Source organism: Mobula hypostoma, chromosome 18 (assembly GCF_963921235.1).
Source record: "Mobula hypostoma chromosome 18, sMobHyp1.1, whole genome shotgun sequence".
NCBI lineage: Eukaryota > Metazoa > Chordata > Chondrichthyes > Myliobatiformes > Myliobatidae > Mobula > Mobula hypostoma.
Window position 1 is genome coordinate 9,320,385 of NC_086114.1, and position 22,859 is coordinate 9,343,243.

A 22,859-nucleotide genomic window follows, 5' to 3' on the forward strand; every position below is an offset into this window, starting at 1 on the left:
ATGGCTGATGTCCAATATATGAATTTCACCATTAGGAGCAAGAGTAGGCCACATTGCTCTTTAAGCCTATTCCACTGCTTGGTAAAATCTTAACAAATCTAGTTGTAGGCACAAGAGATGAAAGACACTGGACACAAGAGGTCTAGAAACTTATGACACTTAAGCAAAGCTACTTCACTTCATCCAGATCTTAATTAGGATCCCTATTTTTTAAGCAGAGGCACTTAGATTCTTCCATAGATATTTCCTCCCTTCAAGATCCCTCAGGATTTTACATACTTCAGTCACATCCCCTCTCACTGTGGGTGGTTGATCAAGATCCATGGTTTTGACCCAGAACATTGACAGCTCCTTTTCTTCTGGAGATGCTGCCTAACCTGTTGAGATTTTCCAGCAGATTGTTTGTTAATCTAATTGTTTCAACACCAAAGTCTCAACCACACTAAACAAACTTTTGCTCTATTGCTTATCAAATATATAGAAGGCCAAAAGACCATAAGTACATAAGATGTAGGAGCAGAATTAGGCCATTTTGACCCATTGAGTCTGCTCCACCATTTCATCATGGCTGATCCAATTCTCCTCTCAGCCGCAATCTCCTGCCTTCACCCCATAACTCTTCGTGCCCTGGCTAATCAAGAATTGATCGACCTCTGGCTTAAATATACTTAAAGACTTGGCCTCCACAGCTGTGGCAAAGAATTCCACATATTCACCACTCTCTGGCTAAAGAAATTCCTTTTCATCTCTGTTCTAAAAGGACGCCCCTCTATTCTTAGGCTGTGTCCTCTAGTCTTAGACTCTCCCACCATAGGAAACATCTTCTCCACATCCACTCTATCAAGGCCATTCACCATTTGATAGGTTTCAATGCAGTCACCCCTCATTCTTCTGAATTCTGGGTACAGGCCCAGTGCCAGCAGATGCTCTTCATATGACAAGCCATTCAATCTTGGAATCTTTTTTGTCAACCTCCTTGAAACCTCTCCAGTTTCAGCACATCCTTTTTAAGATAAGGGGCCCAAACCGGCTCACAATACTCCAAGTGAGACCTCACCAGTGCCTTATAAAATCTCAACGTTGCATTGTTGCTTTCATGTTCCAGTCCTCTTGAAATTAATGCTAACATGGCATTTGCCTTCCTCACCACAGACTCAACCTGCAAATTAACCTGTAGGGAATCCTGCACAAGGGCTCCCAAGAAGGCTACTCAGAAGGAATATAAGATGTTGCTCCTCCAACCGGAGTACAGCCTCATCGCAGCAGTAGAAGAGGCCATGGACTGACATGTCAGAGAACATGAGTTGTCCAGTCCTTGAAAGTGACTCCAGAGGTTATGGAATCATTTCCTTGAGGTGAGTGAAGTTACCATGCTGATTCAAAAATTTATGGCACCTAAGCAAAACTACTTCACTTCATCCAAATATTTAATTCAGATCCCTATTTTTTTTAAGCACAGTCACTTAGATTCTCCCATAAGGAGATGGGAGAATCTGAGTGTCTCCCCTCTCTAGATGCTCCTTATCAAACTGCTTCTTGCTTCGATCAAATCCCCTCGCGCTGTTCTGAATTCCACTGGTTAAATGTATTAGGAATTTGCTGTGGGATCAGGATGGACTATGCACCAGAAGAAAACAACATTCAGCAATTTAAAAAAATATAAAGTTAAAGGTTAAAGTATAGAAGTGGAATAAAATCTGTATAAATACATAAACACCAGCTTGTATTTACGATATAAACAGTTTTATAAAAATGGTTTAATGTATTTACAGTGCAGTGAAGGGATAAATAGATAGCGGGGGTGGGGGAGTAACTAGAATGGTTGATCAGATGAATTGCCCGGGGCGGGGGGGGGGGGGGAACATCTTTAAGATGGTGTGAAGTTTTTGTTTTAATGGCTCTATAGCGCTTTCTAGAAGGGAGTTTTTGGAAAAGGCGGTTTGCAGTGTGGGTAGTGTCTGCAATGATTTTTCTTGCTGCCTGCTTCTTTGACCTAGGCGAGTCCTACAGTGATGGTAGACCACAGCCAATGACGCTTTTATCTGACCTGACAGTTCTCTGTAGCTTCCGTATATTGTGAGAGGATGCTGCATCAAACCAGGCAATAATGGCTGGTATGAGGATGCTCTCTATGATGGCAGTGTAGAATTATACCAGTGTATTCTGAGCAAGATGGACTCTGGGGTCTATCAAGCCCCGGAGACTCGTCTGCTGACAGTCTTAATCATTTATTCAGTACCACTATCCTGATGAATGAAAATGTTATGAGTTCCTCCCTCTCATATTTATGGCTCTGTTCAATCATATAATAATTTTCGAAGTAGATAGATGTCACCTTTAAAGAAGATTTCAACACTTTCCTGACAAGATGCTGGTTTATTGTTTTTTCTAAGTCTCCTTTTTAAAGTAGCACAGTCACTTACTACACTCACCTCCACAGGTCTATTTCAAGTTCAGTCAAAGCACTGCATGGCCTTGGCATTCAGAATCAATTCAAAATAAAATTTAAGTATTAAACTACTTCTTTAAGTATTAAATATCAAAAAATAAATACTTATCTGTAAAACACTTATAGCTTTAAAGATATTGCAGTAAGGGTGAATGTGTTTTCAGAGAATTAATTTATTCCATTCTTATCTTTCTTTCTTGTGGGGAAAAATCTCCATTGAAATGGAAGGGCACTAGTATCCTCTGTCAGATCCAGCATAAGCAGGACCTGAGAGCAGTTTCCCATGCAATTTCTGGGGTATCTCAGTCAGCTTCTGTTATGGTATGGGGTCCCACGTGGAGTCAGCGGGAATTGGCCCGTAACTGTGGGACCTTTGGAGCTCAGTATCTTGCTGCCCGTTGTGCCACTGGTATTTAAGGCAGCAATGAAGGTCCTCCATCTCTGTCTTTCTGTGGCCACTCAGATATAGAAGGACTCTTCACTGCTGTTTCCCTAACAATTTTGTTTTACCAGTCAGGTTTGTTAGCCCTGAGCTGAACCACCAAACCTGGAGGACCAGTGGACCACTCTTAATCTAGCCTCTACCCTTTGACCTGTTTGGCATGGGTGACCCTACCAAGAGTATAAAGCTCTCTCCAGCCAACGTAGCTCTCCGGGTCACTGAGGCAATCTACCCTCCAAACCACAACAAGGTTGAGTTCAACATGCTTGCAAGTAATTCCTGAACTTCCTGGTGTATATAATTGCTTTCAAAGTTCTAAGTAAATTCGTTAACAAAGTACATATATGTCACCATATACTACCCTGAGATTCATTTTCTTTCGGGCATTCGCAGTAGAATAGAGAAATGTAATAGGATCAATAAAAACAAAGATTGACAAGCTACCAATGGACAAAAGAAGACAAACTGTGCAAATACAAAAAAATAATAATAATAATCAATCAATAAGTACATAATAATGAAAAGATGTGTTATAGAGTCTTTGAAACTGAGTCCACAGGTTGTGGAATCAATTTAGAGTTAAGGTGAGTCGAGTTATCCACGCTGGTTTGGGAGCCTGTAGGCTGAGTTAAAATAACTGTCCCTAAACATGGCGATGTGGGACTTGGGGCTCCTGCACCCCATCCCAATGGCAGCAGTGAGAAGACAGAATGGCCTGGATGGTGGGGGTGCTTGATATTGGATGCTGCCATTTTGTGTCAGCACTCCTTGTAGACGTGTTCAATGGCTTATCCTGGTGATAGACTGGGCTGTTTTCATCACAGCATCACAGCACCAGTTGAGTATCATAGGCTTGCTAACATTTACCATAAAGACTCACCCCTTTTGAACAGAGATAAGGAGGAATTTCTTTACCTAGAGGTTGGTGAATCTGTGGAAATCAATGCCACAGACTGTGGTGGAGGCAAAGTCTTTGGGTATATTTAAAGTGGAAGTTGATGGGTTCTTGATTGGAAAGTGCATCAAAAGCTCTGGAGAGAAAACAGGAGAATGGGGTTGAGAGGGGGTTGAACTGGCCAAAAGTACACCAGAAACTGCTAAACAAATTATCTTTTAAGGGGACAATTAATTATTGTGTTCATTGGTTGTAAAATTAGTAAGGTAGAAGTAAACTCTGAATGATAACAAGATAAACATGATGGAATCAGGAATTTTTATTTTCAGTTTTTGTGAGAGATGTTTTGTTATCCATAAATATTAAAGCTGAGAATAGGTATTACACTCACGAAGGAAGTAAGTACTTCATGGGAGCTGGGACCACTAAATTGCTGCCAGGACCTTGTATCGGGTTCACAAGTGCAAAATGTAAAATATCTTTGGTCTTTATTGCATTAAAGTGCCAAGTTTGGATTCTGACTGCGTACAACTGGTTGTCATGAATTATGGGTCATTTACCCATTAAAGTTAAAGTTAAAGTCTGTCCCAAGCCTTATCGGCTCATCAGGCCAGTGCTTATGCCGGTTTCTGTGGTGTGAAGCAATTGAGAGTACAAGACTCCCTGGAGATACCGTAACCATGGAACACTGCAGGGATCAATGGTGGGACAGAACTGTTCATGTGTTGTATATCTAAGTTCATACATGATACAAATTAGGCAGCAGAGTGGGCAGAGGGAAGATTGGAAAAAGGCTTCAGGACAACAGAGAATGTGCAAATACAGGGCAAGTTCAATATGCTGAGGCAAAGTGTAAAGTCAGCTCTCCTGCTATAGAAAATAGAAAAGCAGAGCATTTTTAAAAGGTGAGAGATTGAAGATCATTGGTACTCAGAGAGAGACATGGGCACATATAAATGTTAACATGCAGAAACAGTACAGGATGGCAAATTGTACATTAGCCTTACAGCAACGCAATTTGAAAACAACGTACAAACTCCTTACAGGCAGTGGCAGGAATTGAACCCTGGTCGCCTGCATTGTAAAGCGTTGTGCTGACCACTGCGCTACCGTGTCATTCCATTATAGTGGATTAGAGTGGAAAACCCAACTGAAGGTTACCAGCAGCAAAAATATGATGGGCCGAATGCCGTCCTGTGTTCAGTGTTTTGATACATTTCCAGCAATCACAGTAAATGAAATGGGAATTAGTCTTACCTCTCTGTCCAACTCTTCCACCAATGTGACATTTCCAGTTTTTGGATCCACTGCAAAATAGTTTTTTGATCCTGGATCAAATGTCATGCCATATGTAACAGCATTTCCCTCCAGATCGGTGCCATTTAAAGTGTACAGGTGGGACCCTAGAAAGGATTCAAAATCCAGAGTTTCTATCATCAAGAAGACATTACAAAGAACTATGTGTACATCATTGCCTGGATTATTCTTCTCCAGTGAATTGAGGCCTATCTGTCCGATTCTCTCTTCACAATATTAAACCTGGGGAGGACTAACACAGTAAATGCCTCACTACTTTGTACACTTTTGTACTATTTTTTATATCCTTATTGTAATTTATAGCCATTTTTATGTATTGCACTGTACTGCTGTCACACAACAACAGATTTCACAACATATGGGGTTCAAATCCCACCATTTTCTGTAAGAAGTTTGCACTATCTCCCCGTAACTGGGTGGGTTTCGTCCGGGTGCTCTGGTTTCCTCCCACAATCCAAAGACATACAGGTTAGGGTTAGTGAGTTGTGGGCATGTTATGTTGGCGCCAGAAGCATGGCGGCACTTGCGGGCTGCCCCCAGCACATCCTAAGTAGCGGCATGGCAGCGTAGCAGTTAGCGTAACATCGCCAGTGATTGGGTACAATTTCCACTGTTAAAAAAAGGGCTGTGTTTTTGTATTGTGGTGTTATCTCATTCGCCTCACACGGGAGAAGGTCCCTGGTTTAAAACCAGGCAGAACATTCTAGAATCTTTATTGGTGGGAGAGTGGAACACCCTGCCATGGTAGTTGTAGAGGCAGATACATTAGGGACATTTAAGAAACTCTTATGTGGGCACATGGATGATAAAAAAAAATGGAGGGTTATATAGGAGGACAGGGTTAGATCAATCTTAGAGCAGGTTAAAAATCCAGCACAACATTGTGGGCCAAATGGCCTTGTACTGCACTGCAATGTTTTATGTTCTATATGTAAACCTGATTCTGATTCCGACAGGGCTCTGGAGACTGTTGTAAAACAGAGAGGAGCGGTCTCCAGATACAAGTACATAGTACCCTGAGGGTGCTGACACAGATAGGGAGCGTGGTGAAGAAGGCCCATGGCAAGCTGTCCTTTATCAGAGAGGTACTGAGTACTAGTATTGGGACATTACGTTACGGCTGGACAAGATGGTGGTAAGATAGCAGCTGGAATATTGTGTGCTGTTCTGGTCGCCAAGGATGTGATGAAACTAAAGAGTGCGCAGAAAGTTTCTCAAGGGTGATGCCAGGACTCATCCAAGAGGACCACTACCTTGTCGTAGGGTTTGGAGGTTTGCATGTCTCAATGACCCAGAGAGATATGTTGGCTGCAGTCAGGGCTTTATTCTTTGACTCTTAGTAGGGTCACCCATGCCAGACAGGTCCAAGGGTAGAGGCCAGACAAAGAGTGGTCCACCAGTCCTCTGGGTTCAGGGTGCAGCTCAGGGCTAGTAACCCTGACTGGTCAAACTAAATTGTTACGGAATCAGTGATGGAGAATCCTTCAATATCTGAGTTTGATGATATTCCTGAGTCTCCACCCAGCACTTGCATGACTGACTGTTGTGAAAACTGAGAGGAAGCTACTGACACATGAAGGAAGTCTAGAACACCACCCAGAGATGGAAAACCTTCAATGCTGTCCTAAATGCCAGTAGCATAATGGGTAGAAAGTAAATTGCCAAGACTGGAGGGCCAGAGTTACCAAGAGAAACCGGAAAGGCTGGGTCGAAGGGAATTGAGGTGACATTATAGAGGTCTATATAGCCATGAAATGAATAGATATGGTGGATGGTCAGTTCTTATCCCATGGTTCAAGAGTCTAGATCATGAAGGCATAGGTTTAAGATAAAAAGGGAAAGATTTAAAGGGCGTGAGGGGCAAGAATTTCAACACAGAGGGCAACAGGAACATGGAACAAGCTGCCAGAGAAAGTTATGGAGACAGAGACAATTATAACATTTGAAAGATATTTGCACAAGTTCATGAACAGGGAAGGTTTAGAAAGACATTACCCAAATGCAGTCAGATGGGACTAGCTTAGAATTTTGCCTTGGTTAGTATGGATGAGTTGGGCCGAACAGCCTGTTTCTGTGTTGTATAACTCAGTGACTCTAACAAGGCAAGTCCTCTTCCTGGGAATTGATCTACACTGTACTGAATTCAAGGCAACAATTTTCTTCTCTACATAGAACATAAATTTTAGAACAGTACAGGACAGGAGCAGTCTCTTTGGCTCATGGTGTTGTTACAAACTAATCAAACAGTAATTAAATGCCCATCTAATCTCTTCTTCATACACAATGTCCGTGTGCTTCCATTTTCTGCACATCCATGTACCCACCCTAGAACTCCTTAAACACTTCAATCATTTTATCCTCCACTATCAACTTGGCAGCACATTCCTTCTGTGTAAAAAAACATGCCCCGCAAATCTCCTTTGAACTTACCGCCTTCGCCCTCTGGTATTAGACAATGATGCCAGCTATTGACTCTAACTATGGCTCTCATAATATTATAAACTTCTATCAGGTCTCCCCTTAGCTCCACCTCTCCAGAGAAAACAGCCCTAGCTTATCCAATCTCCATTTCTACCTCTGGAGACAGCTTATCTACGGGTATTTGTTATAAACCCACTGATTCTCACAGCTACCTGGACAATACCTCTTCCCACCCTGTTACTTGTGAAAATGCCATCCCCTTCTCTCAATTCCTCCGTCTCTGCCACATCTGTCAGTATGAGGCTTTTCATTTCAGAACGAAGGAGATGTGCTCATTCTTCAAAGAAAGGGGCTTCCCTTCATTTACCATTAACATTGCTCTCAACCATAATCCATTTCTCGTAAGTCCACCCTCACCCAATCGTTCCTCCACCCCACCAGGAATAGGGTTCTTTTTGTCCTCACCTACCATCCCAACAGCCTCTGCATCCAGCACATAAATCTCTGTAACCTCTGCCATCTCCGATGTAATTCCACCACCAACCCCACCCTGCTCACCCACTTTCTGCTTTCCACAGGGATCTGCGACTCCCTTGCCCATTTGTCCCTCCCCACTGATCTCGCTCCTTGCAGAACAGATGCTACACCTGCCCCCTCCACCACCAACCTCACTACCATTCAGGGCTCCAAACGCCCTTTAAGGCATTGGTCCCCAACCACTGGGCTGCAAAGCATGTGCTACCAGGCCGCGAGGAAACAATATGATTTGGCGATATGAAACGATGTGAGTCAGTTGCACCTTTCCTCATTCCTGTCTTGCACTGTTGAACTTGAAATAACCTAGCAAATCATACTAAATAACACATAAAACCTAAAATAACACTAACATATAGTAAAAGCAGGAATGATATGATAAGTACACAGCCTATATAAAGTAGAAATAATGTACGTACAGTGTAGTTTCACTTAACAGAATCGGGAAGATTAAGCCAAAACCGATTTGTAGAAAAAAAAATCGGCACGTACACGTATGCGCACGTCACACATGCGCACACAGGTGCCCGCACAAGGCTTCATGGTCATGGTAGTCTTTCTCGGGGTAAACACAAGTGTCCCGTATTTGACTGCTACTTTTGTCCCTTATTTGGGAGCGAGGAAGTTGGCAACCCTACTTGAACACCCCCCACCCCCGTCGGCTGGTCCGCAAGAATATTGTCAATATTAAACCAGCCCGCGGTGCAAAAAAGGTTGGGGGCCCCTGCCTTAAGGTGAGGAGACACTTCACCTATAAGTCTGTTGGGGTCATCAACTGTATCCGGTGCTCCCAGTGTGGCCTTAGGTATATCGGTGAGACCGCATGTAGATTGGGAGACCGCTTCACTGACCATCTAAGCTCAATTTGCCAAAAAAGCGGGATTTCCCAGTGGCCACCCATTTTAATTCCACTTCCCATTCCCATTCCAACATGACAGTCCATGGCTTCCAGTACCGCTGCGATGAGGCCACACTCAGGTTGAAGGAGCAACACATATTCTGTCTGGGTAGCCTCCAACTTGCTGGCAGGAACATCAATTTCCTCGAACTTCTAATAATGGCCCTCACCTCACCATTCCCCATTCCCATTTCCCTTTCTTACTTTATCTCCTTACCTGCCATCACCTCCCACTGGTGCTCCTCAGCCTTTCCTTCAGTCCATGGTCTTCTGTCCTCTCCTACCAGACTCCCCCTTCTCCAGCCCTTTATCTCTTTCACCAATCAACTTCTCAGCTCTTTACTTCACCCGTCCCTCTCTCCTGGTTTCACCTGTCACCTACCACCCTGTGCTTCTTCCTTCCTCCCCACACCTTGTTACTCAGATTTGTTATCTTTTTTTCCCAGTCCTGATGAAGGGTTGCGGCCCGAAACATTGACTATTTACACTTTTCCATAGGTGCTTCCTGGCCTGCTGAGTTCCTCCAGCATCTGCAGATTTTCTCTTGTTTCTGGCTTATCCAACTTATGGCTAACCTACTGGTGGCAGGCTGGAGATCGTCTCTACCAAAAGAGGTGTAAAGCACGCCTTCCCTCCAGAAGCTTGCAGGTCATCCTTGGGCAAGGCGTAGCATCTGTTTAACGACACCCCCTCCCCTTGTCAGGGTCACGTGAAGCTACTGGAGCAGGTGGTGGACGGTTGTATGAGCAACTGGTGCATATCACGTCCTGGCTGTGTGACCACTGATGCCAGGCAGACAACCTCTGAAGAGTATTGATAATGGCTGGAGTCACCTGCCTTGTAAAGACATTGGCCAGAAGAAGGGAATGGTAATCTAGTTCTGTGAAAAAAAATGCTGAGAATAATCAGGGTCAAAACCACAATCACTCACGTCATATGACACAGCACATAATAACGATGATGATGATTATGGTTAATCTATAATCGCAGAAGTCCAAAGCTCTGTATAATCTCAGCAAGTGTGCAGGACTCTAGTATACTGGAGCGTTTACTGTCAGCAGAAGAGATTACAGTATGGGACAGCAATGTTAGTGTCTCATTCCCATTTTCCCACAACTGATCTTCAAACCCAGGAACACACATCAAAGTTGCTGGTGAACGCAGCAGGCCAGGCAGCATCTATAGGAAGAGGTACAGTCGACGTTTCAGGCCGAGACCCTTCGTCAGGACTAACTGAAGGAAGAGTGAGTAAGGGATCAGGAACCTTGATGTCTGTGCAAAATTCCAACTCACATTCCTGTCAAGAATGATCAAGCTTCACAAATTTTACCACTAAGCCCATGGAAGTATTTATTACACCTACCTAATGGTGTGTCTTCAGGGATGCTCAACATTGCCATGTTCCCATTGGTGCTGTTTGGTTCATTGTCATAGAAATAGGGAGCATAATCTGATTGAACTGGGAGAAATTCAACATCATGTTAACCAAGATGCAAGTTCTAGGGACACAACAAACAACTTCATACAATTATCTCAATTCTCCACAAAAGTTTATTTAAAATTACTTAAAATTTAAATTTTTATCACTTTATTACTGATCTCCATTCAAGATTCAAGATTGTTTAATGTCATTTCCAATACACAAGTATAAAGGAAAATGAGTAATTGTTACTCTGAATCCAATGCAGCATATAAAATTCACATTAAGATAAAAACACAGTAAGTAGAAATACATGAGGTAATTTATATACACAGATTGATTATACATACATAAAGTTTTGCAGGTACAGGAGCATCTGTACAAATGGTGATAAAGTAGTGATGGGGGGGGGGAGTTAATAAGAGGTAGTGTTAATCAGCCTCACTGCCTGGGGAAAGTAACTGTTTTTGAGTCTGGTGGTTCCGGTTTAGATACTACCTGTTCAGAGTGGGACGAACGGTCCATGAGCTGAGTGGTTGGGGCCCTTTGTGATATTGCTGGCATTTTTTGGCACCTTTCTGTACATACAGTATTTTCTTGATGGCAGGTAGGTTGGTGCTGGTGTTACATTGTATTACTTTTGACGATTGGGGTGTAGTTTCACATTATGTCTGTATATTGAAAGGCTAGTTAGCTAAATCAGTGTAAAATGTTACAGTTTTCTGGTATAATAGAGTCGTACAGCAATAAATGAATGCAAACGTAACAAGGAAAAAGAAAATGCATGCATTCACCCCATGACAGGATCTGAAAACGTCTTCCGAGACAGCACAAAACCTGTTTCCAAAAGCAAAACCATACTCAATGCTAAAATGGCACAAGAAATATGCTAATTGATATAATTATTAGTTAATATCATTATATTATACAAGTAGTTTGAAGGACACACTCCATGATATAGTTAATAATTACACAGAGGATTACGGTGGATTACACTACCTTGATCATTCTGATTGAGGCCTTATTTTTACAATAGTGAGAGACCGCACACTTACCCTGAGAGATGCACGTCACAGTGAAGAAAATGCAATTGTAGTAAATCTCTGCATGCTTCATTATAACACAGCAATGGGGCTGATTTTATTGAAAGTAATATTGATGTTATTCCAGAAGGAGCATTCTGGTGACCCTTGCACAGAAGCTGGCTTTGGACAGATGCAATGCCAGGGACTAAGATTTTAATCGGATGATTCATTGTTCTGAAGAGAGGGGAAGCTGCTTTCTTGGGTAAATCCATCACACAACTGACACAGACTTAAATCGTCCATTTACTTGATTAGGGATGTTTTTCCCTTATCAAAATAAACCCTAATAAGTGCTTTGGTTCATTGCAGTAACATCCCAACACTACAAGCCTGCAGAGTCCAAAGCATTGCTGGATTTTCTCATTGGCAAGCTTTGTGAAGGTGGAATCTGTGGAATCTGTTGCCATAGAAGGCTGTGGGTGTATTTAAGACAGAGATTGATCGGTTCCTGATTAGTAAGTGAGTTAAGGATTGTGGGGAGAAGGCTGTAGAATGGGTCTGGTAAAATATTCAGCCATGATTAAATGGTGGAGCAGGTTCAATGGGCTGAATGGCCTAATTGGTTCCTATATCTTATGATCTTATGATGAGTATACGAATTAGGTAGCATTGCACAGTGGCCCAGTTAATGATCTGGATTCAATCCTGACAGTCAGTGATAATGGGTAGTAATGTCTGGCATTAACTGGATGGGCCAAAGAGCTAGATACTACTCCATATGACTCTACGCACTGATTAGAATCAGAATCAATCAAATTTAATCACTGACATAGGTCACGGTACTTAGTGTTTTGTGGCAGCAATACACTGCTGACATAAAAATTACTATAAGCTACAAAATAGATAAATACTGCAAAAGACGAATGGGCTCATTGACTGTTCACAAATCTGATGGCAGAGAGGAGAAAGCTGTTCTTAAATTATTGAGTATGGGTCTTCAGGCCCCTATACCTTCTCCGCCAATGGCAGTGCCATGATGAGCGCATTTCTGCAATGGAAATGGTCTTTAATGATGGATACTGAGTTCTTGAGATACCAGCTCTTGGAGATGGCCTTGATGGCGAGGAGGGCTGTGCCCATGATGGAAGTGACTGAGTCTACAGCTAGCCTCTCTCTCCTCCCACACCTTTTTATTCTGGCATCCTTCTTTCTCCGTCCTGAAGAAGGATCTCAGCCCGTAACGTTGACTCTCTATTTATTTCCATGGATGCTGCCTGACCTGCTGAGTTCCTCCAGCATTTTGTGTGTGTTACCCTTCTACGGCCTCTTCTGATCCTATGCATTCCAGCCAGTGATACAACCAATCAGAATGCTTTCCACTACATGTCGATAGAGATTCTTCCAGGGTCTTTGGTGACATAACAAATCTCAAACTCCTAATAACATAGAGCTGTTGGCATTGCATCTAGTTACTGGATCCAGGATAGATCCTCTGAGACTTTGTGTGCGTTGCTCTGAGATGCTGATGGGCACAAACATGTCCACCATTGAGGATGTCTTCAAGAGGAGGTGCCTCTAGGAGGCGACATCCAACATTAAGGATCCTCGCCGGGACATGCCCTCTTCTCATTGCTGCCATTGGGAATTTCCATCTATAAATATTATTACATTTAATAATATTTAAATATAATAGTATTTATAGATGAAATATTATATCATTTAATGCTATTAAGGCCCACACTCGATATTATAGGAACAGCTGCAGTATTTCCCCTCCATCATCATATTTCTGAACGGCCATGAACCCATGAACACCACCTCATAATCCTTCTTCTCCACTAATTATTTATTTCTGTCATGCACTGCACTGTTACCACAAAAACATCAAATTTCATGGCAATATGTCGGTGATAATAGCTGATTCTGATGCTGAGTAGACTCAGTACAATGTCCAGGATGTGCAATGTACCATGCAAACTCCGCGAGCATCAGTACAATATTTTGCTGGAGAAAGTGTCGCTGTGGCAGTGATTCAGTCGATGTTGGTGCAATATATTTGTTGTTGGTGCAACATCTCCAAGGTTCCGTCCCAGGCCCAACATATCGACGCAGCTACAAAGAAGGTATGGCAGTGGCTATATTTCATTACCAGTTTGAGGAGATTTGGTATGTCACCAATAGGGTTGCCAGCTGTTCCATATTAGCTGGGACATCCCGTATATTGGGCTAAATTGGTTTGTCCCATACGGGACCGCCCTTGTCCCATATTTCCCCCGCTAAGGTAAAGCGTTCCTATGAAACCATTCGTAAGTCAAAGAAGCAATTACCATCAATTTATATGGGAAAAGTTTTTGAGCGTTCCCAGACCCAAAAAATAACCTACCAAATCATACCAAATAACACATAAAACCTAAAATAACACTGACATATAGTAAAAGCAGGAATGATATGATAAATACACAGCCTTTATAAAGTAGAAATAATGTATGTACAGTGCAGTTTCACTTAACAGAATCGGGAAGATTAAGCCAAAACCAATTTGTAGAAAAAAAAATTGGCACGTACACGCATGCGCACATCATGTATGCACAGATTGCGTTTGCGCACATAGGTGCCCGTGCAAGGCTTCATGGTCATGGTAGTCTTTCCCGGGGTAAACGCAGGTGTCCCGTATTTGACTGCTGTTTTTGTCCCTTATTTGGGAGTGAGAAAGTTGGCAACCCGAGTCACCAAAGACACTTGCAAATTTCTACAGATGCAAACCAGCTGCATCGGCAGCTGATATGGGGATGGAGGTGGGGGGGGGGGTCGCGGTTACCGCACAGGATCAAAAGAAGCTGCAGAAAGTTGTGAACTCAGCTACATCATGGGCAAGGGCCTGTCCAGGACATCTTCAAGGAGCAATGCCAGGCAGCAGATATTAAGGACTGCCAGCATCCAGGACATGCCCTCTTTTCATTCAGGTAGGAGGTACAGAAGCTTGAAGGCACACACTCAACTATTCAGAAACAGCTTCTTCCCCTCTGCCATCTGATTTCTGAATGGACATTGAACCCATGAACACTACATCACTATTGTTTTATTTCTATTTAATTTAACTATTTTATATACATACTTACCGTAATTCACATTTTTATTATCATGTATTGCATTTGTATTGCTACCACAAAAATAACAAATTTAACAACATATGCCGGTGATATTAAACCTGATTCTGATTCCGATTCTGATAAATTTTTGTGGAACTGTTTAAAGGGACAGTGCAATAGTTTATAGGATGGCCATTGAGACTGTGCAATAGGGGGAATGGGTTTAATAAGACAACAGAATAAAGTAAATGAGCTGTTACAGAGCACGTGGCCAAGTGGTTAAGGCATTGAACTAGCGACCTGTAGGTCATGAGTTCGAGCCCCAGCCGAGGCAACGTGTTGTGTCCTTGAGCAAGGCATTTAATCACACATTGCTCTGCGACGACACTGGTGCCAAGCTGTATGGGTCCTAATGCCCTTCCCTTGGACAACATTGGTCTCGTGGAGAGGGGAGACTTGCAGCATGGGCAACTGCCAGTCTTCCATATAACCTTGCCCAGACCTGCGCCCTGGAGAGTGAAGACTTTCCAGGCACAGATCCATGGTCTTGCAAGACTAACGGATGCCTTTACTTTTACAGAGCCTCACACACAATATGCTGGAGGCAACAGGTCAGGCAACACATCTATGGAAATGAATAAACAGTTGAGATTTCCAGCCAAGACCCTTCTTCAGGACCTGCCCATATTTTTGAAGGGGTAGGATCATGTAATAATTTGTCTGGTGGGGGATATTCATTGTGACATTGTAATGTTGTAACTGTAACATTGGGTGGCAGTGTCACATAGCAGTTAACGTAACACTGTCCCTGCGCCAGTGTCCCGGGTTCAATTTCGCCACTGTCTGTAAAGAGTTTGTGATCGCGTGGGTTTCCTCCGGGTGCTTCAGTTTCCTCCCACGTTCCAAAGACGTATCAGTTAGGGTTAGTAAGTTGTACACAAGAAGTATGGCACACTTGCAGGCTGCCCCACCACACCCTCAGACCGTGATGGTCGTTGACACAAACAATGCATTTCACTACGTTTCAATGTTTCTGTGTGCAAGTGACAAATAAAGCTTATCATCTTAATCTCTCGGTTAGGTGGAATCTGATGTAAAATCACAAGCCTCTGTCCCCACCTTTGACACTTAAGGCACACCTTAATATACAAGAATCTGGGCGTAGCAGTTATCTTAATGCTATTTCAGTGCTGGCGACTGGGGTTCAATTCCCACCACTGTCTGTAAGGAGTTGGTACATTCTTCTTGGTTTCCTCCCACATTCCAAAGACGTACGTGTTAGTAGTTTAATTGGTCACATGGGTGGAACTGAGCAGCACGGGGTCACAGGGCCAGGAGAGCCTGTAACTGTGTTACTGTATGTCTATATATAAAAAGAATACAATCTCTGGAGTCAGATTCAACTTCAGATGCTTCTTTATTCTCTCCATCCTTGGACAACATTCCCACCACACTTCAACCTTAGAATAAAGGAGAAGTATTTCCTGAAGCCATTTGCTTGCATGTTAACTCGAGACGCCGATCAGACTAATCTGCTCATCAGTTAATTCCAGGAGCTGTTCATGTCTGATAAAACTGCTGATAAAATCAGGGTCCAGAGTTCCAAAATGTTTTGAAATGAAATAATATTTATAGATGAAAATCACCTATTGTTAACAAATCCATTTATTTATCTTCTGATGCTCTGTATAAAGGGGGTAAGTTGCTGACGCCTGGCAGTTAATCTACATTTTTGTGTGTGTCAGCACTGACAATGAGATGCACAGCAGACACCATGGTTGTAATAATTGTGAAGCTTCATTAAGTGCCAGTGTTTCACAATGTCATCCAGTTCTCATGGATACTATAAATGTCAGGTCATTATTAAAGGTTGAGTTTATGTTCAAAATTTGCAATGATTATGGATTTAGTCAAGAATTCAATAAATTATTGGCTAATTAAACATTCACATAAAATGTACACATTATTAACACCCATATATCATCTCTAAGTCATTTTCATGAAATGATTAAACCACTAAAGAAAATCTCTGTAATATAAGTGAGCCAATTCTACATGTAAACTCAATAGACTATTTATCATGTACTCTGAAGGAATTGAAAGACATAATTCCTTCCAATAACTGGGTTAAATCTGCGGGCCACAATTTTTTATTTCATGCAAATACCTGGAAATTGGACCACTCTTGCACTGGGAGAGGCAAAGATTAGCTTAATTTGTCACATGCACACCAAAACATACAGTAAAATATGTTGTTTGCATCAAATCAAATCAACAAGGTTTGTAAAAAACACAAACAACAGGAATTCTGCAGATGCTGGAAATTCAAGCAACACACATCAAAGTTGCTGGTGAACGAATTCCTGTTGTTTGCGTTTTTTAAAATTCACTACTGCGAAGCCTCTTCCGGTGATGCCTACACCGAAGAAGTTTAGATCCTCTCTCCAGTCCTGACGAAGGGTCTCGGCCTGAAATGTCGACTGTACCTCTTCCTAGAGATGCTGCCTGGCCTGCTGTGTTCACCAGCAACTTTGATGTGTTTTGCAGCAAGGTTTGTGCTGGGCAGCCTGAAAGTGTTGCCACCCTTTCATTACTGGCATAGCATGCCCACAACTCACTGTGTCACTGTCTATGTGGAGTTTTCACATGGGTGGCTCGGTATTATAAGGTCAGTGAAACACTTTTACAGTGCCAGAGATTGCAATCAGGGTCCAACTCCCGCCGCTGTTTGTAAGTTCTCCCCGTGACCCCATGGGTTTCCTACGGGTGCTCTGGCTTCTTCCCACATTCCAAAGACGTACAGGTGTGGGTTAGTAAGCTGTGGGCATGCTGTGTAGGTGCCAGAAACATGGTGACACTTGCAGGCCGTCCCCAGCACCTCCTCGGACCGTGCTGGTCGTTGATGCAAACAACACATTTCACCGTATGTTTTGATGTCTCAATGTACAGGCAACAAATACAGCTTTTCTTCATCTTTATCATCTTTACAATATTGCTGTAACTTAAACACCAGAGATTCTTCAGATGCTGGAAATAAGGTCTTGGCCCAAAACATCGACTATTTATTCCTCTCCATTGATGCTGCCTGATCCGCTGAGTTCCTCCAGCATTTTGTGCTTGCTGTAACTTTGTGAGTTTTCTCTGGTCCCCTGGTTTCCTCACCACCCCCCACCCCCGAAGCAGGTAGTTCACTAGTTTAAGCAACACACATAAAATGCTGGAGGAACTCTGCAGGTCAGGAAGCATCCACGAAAAAGAGTAAACAGTCGACGTTTCAGGCCAAGACCCTTCATCAGGACTGGAAAAAAAAAGATGAGAAGTTAGAGCAAGAAGGTGGGGGAAGGGGAGGAAGAAATACAAGTTGGTAGATGATAGATAAAACTGGGAAAAGGGGAGGGATGAACTAAAGAGCTGGGAAGCTGATAGGTGAAACAGAGAAAGGGTTGGAGAAGGGTTTATTAGTTTAATTGGCCACTCTAAATTGCCCCTTGTATGTAGTTGCATAGTAGAACCTGGAGGGAGTTAATCAGAATGTGATGAGAATAGAACACGGGATTAGTAAAGTATTTGAGTAAATGGGGGGGGCAGTGTGATGGTCTTTATGGACTCAGTTGGCTGGTGGGCCTGTTTCTGTGCTCTGTGACTCTGTATTCTTTCTCAAAGGAGGTGTTGCTTCTATGGGTAAAACAGTCACCTTCAGTGTCATAAAAATTACATAATCCAATGATAATGAATAGTACAGGTCTTCCAAACTGAACAGAAAATCATCAGGAGCCGATCTGATCTGATCTACCATAGTAAGTATTCTAACATTTGAACAGTACTACCCTACAAACATCTGCTTCCTGAACCAGAATGGATAAATTCACTGGCCTCTACTCTAAACTGATTCCACAACCTACAGACTCACTTTCAAAGACTCTAGAATATCAGTATTTATTTATTTTTTATTTGTACAGTTTGTCTTCTTTTGCATATTAGTTGCCTGTCAGTCTTTGTTTACGTGTAGGTTTTCATAAATTCTATTGTATTCCTTTATTTTCCAGAAAATGCCTGAAGATCTATCCTGGGCCCGACATATTGATGCAATTGCAAAGAAGGCATGACAGTGGTTATATTTCATTCGGAGTTTAAGGAGATTTAGTGCATCAGCAAAGATTCTCGCAAATTTGTATAGATGCACCATGAAGGTCATTCCAACTGATTTCATCACCGTCTGTTATATAGGGGCCACGGCACAGGATCAAAGTAAGGTGTAGAAAGTTATAAACTCACTCACCTCCATCATGGGCACTAGACTCCCCAGCATCGAAGGCCTCTTCAAAAGACAGTGCCTCGAAATGGTGGCATCCACCATTCAGGGCCCCCACCACCCATTACTACCATCACGGTGGAGGTGCAAGAACCTGAAGCCACACACTCGATGTTTTAAGAACAGCTTCTTCCCCTCTTCCATTAGATTTCTGAATGGAAGGTGAACCAGCCCTCGAACACTACCTTACTATTTGTGTTCCTTTTTGCATGATTTATTTAAGTTTTTATTATCTATATTTAAGTTTTTATAATTCATAGTCCTTTTTATGTATCACACTGTACTGCTGCCACAAAACAACAAATTTCACAACACATGTCAGTGATATTAAACCTGATTCCGATTCTGAAATGCAAGTTGGTATATGGTGATATATATGTATTCAGATAATAAATTACTTTGACATTGATTAGAACACTACTTCAAACTAAATCGTGACACAGGGTCAATAGAATAAAGGAATGAAGGGCACGGACTTACTGGACTTCATTCATTCCAATGATTCAAGATATTAGCACCTTTTAAACAGAACTGAACAAGATGCATATGTACACCCATTCAACATTGTGCATTATAGCTGTTTCCCTTCTACTGCTCCTCTCGCTCATTGTCCGTACAGTTCTAAATCCTCCCACTGTAATGCTGCATGTGTGATAATACTGTTGCCAGACACACTGGGGATGATTGGATCATCCTACTGTCAATCATGTCTGCCAGTGATTCTCTGTCTCGGATTCTGTGCACATAAATTGGGGAGGAGTTTCCTCCTCCTCATACCTTGTCCTGCAGAAACATCCCTTCTTTTATTGGAAGACGCCGCTGTCGGTGCTGTCAGAAGTTCTGTTTACCTACACTTCTGGAAGAGGTTCCATTTTCTGGCTAGGGTGAGCCCGCTGCACAGAGAGCCCAGACGTAGTCCCACCCGACTTTCAGTTCATTGACTGATACAGTAATCTTAGGTCTGCCATCCTGGGGTTTGCTGAAGTTTCACCCAGTTTCCAACAGGTTTTTACCTTTCATTTTCATTTATTTGTGACCAATTTAGCAAGACCAAAAAAGACATTGATTGAAAATACTAGAATTGGAACATGGAACAGAACGGTCCAGCACAGGACCAGGTCATTCAGCCCACGATGTTGTGCTGAACCAGTTCAATTCAACTTGCCAGTTTGTCCAATCCCCTCTGCCTTATATCCATATCCTTCCATTTTCCTCACATTTAGCTGCCTTTCTAAACATCTCTTAAAAGTCTCTAATGTATCTCTATCCAGCACAACCCCAGGCAGCGCATTCCAGGTACACACCACGCTCAGTGTAAAAAACACCTCCTTTGAAATTACCCCCTCTCACCTGGTTGCTTAACACCCTATTGGTGTGTCTGTGCCCTTGTATTGCTCGAGTAGCTTCAACACATTTGTGCTTGTTTATCTTGCTTTGGATCTTAACCCAGTCAACCTCAGAAATCTCTAGCGGTTACAATTCATGTATTATTTCTGAAGATAACTGGTTTTCAAAATACTCAACCTTATGATACTTTTACTCCCTCGGACTTGCCTTCCAGCAAGGTGAGCAAAAACTTTTTTGTTAACAGTTTACAGACAAATAATAAGGTCCATGTGTTATCTTTTACTTGAATATATTCACCAATGCAACAATCTGGATTGTTACATAAAGCCTGACACCAGGGAAACAAGGCCTTTAACCCATCGAATCTGCACTGACCATCAAACAACCATTAACACTGATCTCATTTTATTCTGAAGAACACACCAGAGGAACTCAGAGGTCAGGCAGCATTTATGGAAGATTGACTGGAAATGTTTATCTCTGACCTTTTACCTCTTCACCTGTTTATCACCTCCCCTGGGCCCACTCAATCTTCTCTTTCTCCTCTGGTCCGCTCCCCTCTCCTATTAGATTCCTTCTTCTCCAGCCCATATCTTTTCAAACCACCCAGTTTCACCTATCACCTTCCAGCTAGCTTCCTTCCCCTCCTCCACCTCTTTTTATTCTGGCATCTTCCCCCTTCCTTTCCAGTCCTTATATATGTTATAACTGTCTGGACACGCCCCTCTGCTGACTGCCCCTGTGGCTCCTCCCACAGACCCCTGAATAAAGGCGATTGTGTCACTGCTCCTCCTCTCAGTCCAGGGCAGATACTCAGCATGGTCGAGGTCACATTTTACTGCTAATAAAAGCCTTTCAGTATTTACTCTACTTCCAGTCTTTTGGAGTAACTGATAGTGCATCAGTCCTGAAGAAGAGTCATTCATCACCTCATTCCACTTGGGTCAGTTACAAAGCAGTGGTATGGAAACAGGGCCTTTGACCCATCAATCACCCATTAACACTAAACACATACAAAATGCTGGAGGAACTCAGCAGGTCAGGCAGCATCCTTGGAAGAATTGATGGTACTGTTTATCAATTCCCAATTTTACATTTCCATCGACTTCCCCTAGATTTTACCAGTCACCTGCACACTGAGGGCAATTTATCAATCAATACTGCTTTGGGATGTAGGAGGAAACAGGAGCACTCCGGAGGGAAACTCATGGGGTTACAGGAAGAACATAGACCGCACCGGAGGTCAGGATTGAACCTGAGCCACTGGAGCCATGAAGCAGTAGTTCTTCTAGCTGCACCACTGTATAGTGCTTGTTGTTTATTCTTTTTTTCAAGATCTGGTTCTCACTGGTTATCTTCCAAGAGGAGAAACTTGTCATTGGGTTTGGAGTCTTGCGTGCCTCAATGATTTGGAGAACTATGTTGACTGGAGTCAGGGCTTTATGCTTTGGCTCTTGGTAGGGCCACCCATACCAAACAGGTCAAAGGGTAGAGGCCAGACTAAGAGTGGTCCACTCGTCCTCCAGGTTTGGGGTGCAACTCACGGCTAACAACCCTGACTGGTCAAACAAAATTGTTATGGAAACAGCAATGAAGAATCCTGCTACAGCTGAGTGTGATGGTATTCCTGAGGTACCACCTAGGACTTGCATGACTGACAGTAGTGAAAACCAAAAGGAAGCTACTGACATGATGAAGGGAGCCCTGAACACCACCAGAGATGGAGGACCTTCATTGCTGCCCTAAACACCCGCAGCGTAACAGGGAGTAAATACATTGTAAGTATCACTGGTTATTACCTATCCCAAAATCCCCTTGAATTGAATGAACTACTTTAGGTCTGGAGTCACATAAAGTCCAATCAGGTAAGAAAGCCAGAACTCCCCTCCAGAAAAACTTTCCTAAGCTTTTATAATTGTTCCATCATATTGTGATCACTATTTCCCTTTCTTGGTTATTAACTATATCTGTAGTAAGCTGCATTGCTGCTGAGGTGTGATTTAAATGCAGTGTACGAGCCGTGCATCTGTTCTCCATCTGCATTCGATTCTGTGTTGTGTATTTCCAAGGTTTATTATGGTAACTAGTCATATGGGTGGGGGCGTGGTAAAATCATAGGGAATAAGTATTCCTGCTTGGTTCTGGGGACTGCCAGTTGTCATATCTTTTCTTGACCACTTAATTCCACTTAAGTTTCATCGCTTCAAGATTGTATGTTTTACTAGTTGCTAATGAAGCATTGAATACAGTTCTTTGGCTTTTTGGAACATTATTATTGGATTGATCAGAGGGCGCTTCATATAGGATAACAACCCACGTGTTGCCAACAGCAGCCCTGGTTTGTTTGAGTTGCTGCAACAGTTGACACTCTAGATTGTCAGCCCAGGACTTTGTATCAGTTATCCACAAAATCTACTGTACGTCACCATTTATAGGAACCAGCCTCCCCCTATGGATTCTGTCTATACTTCTTGCTGCCTCAGCAAAGCAGCTAACACAATCAAAGACCCCCCCCCCACCCTTGGACCCTTTTTTTCTTCCCCCTCTCAACAGGCAGAAGATACAAAAGCCTGAAAGCACATACCAACAGGCCCAAGGACAGCTTCTGTCCTGCTGTTAGGCCCATTGAATGATCTCCTTGTACAATAAGATTGACTCTTGTCCTCACGATCTACCTTGTTATGGCCTTGCACCTTATTGTCCGCCTGCA

At 42.7% G+C, this 22,859-nt stretch overlaps 1 protein-coding gene across 1 annotated transcript in view; it reads right to left on the bottom strand.

The window, feature by feature from the left end:
• Nucleotides 1-12,541, bottom strand: part of cdhr1a (cadherin-related family member 1a) — a 61,628-nt gene extending 49,087 nt beyond the window's left edge. The window contains exons 1-4 of the mRNA XM_063070626.1: nucleotides 12,413-12,541; nucleotides 11,171-11,213; nucleotides 10,320-10,415; nucleotides 5,044-5,189 (exon numbers count right to left, since the gene is read on the bottom strand). Coding sequence (XP_062926696.1) covers nucleotides 5,044-5,189; nucleotides 10,320-10,415; nucleotides 11,171-11,213; nucleotides 12,413-12,541 — 414 coding nt within the window. The remainder of the gene's footprint in view (nucleotides 1-5,043; nucleotides 5,190-10,319; nucleotides 10,416-11,170; nucleotides 11,214-12,412) is intronic.
• Nucleotides 12,542-22,859: the final 10,318 nt, after the last annotated feature.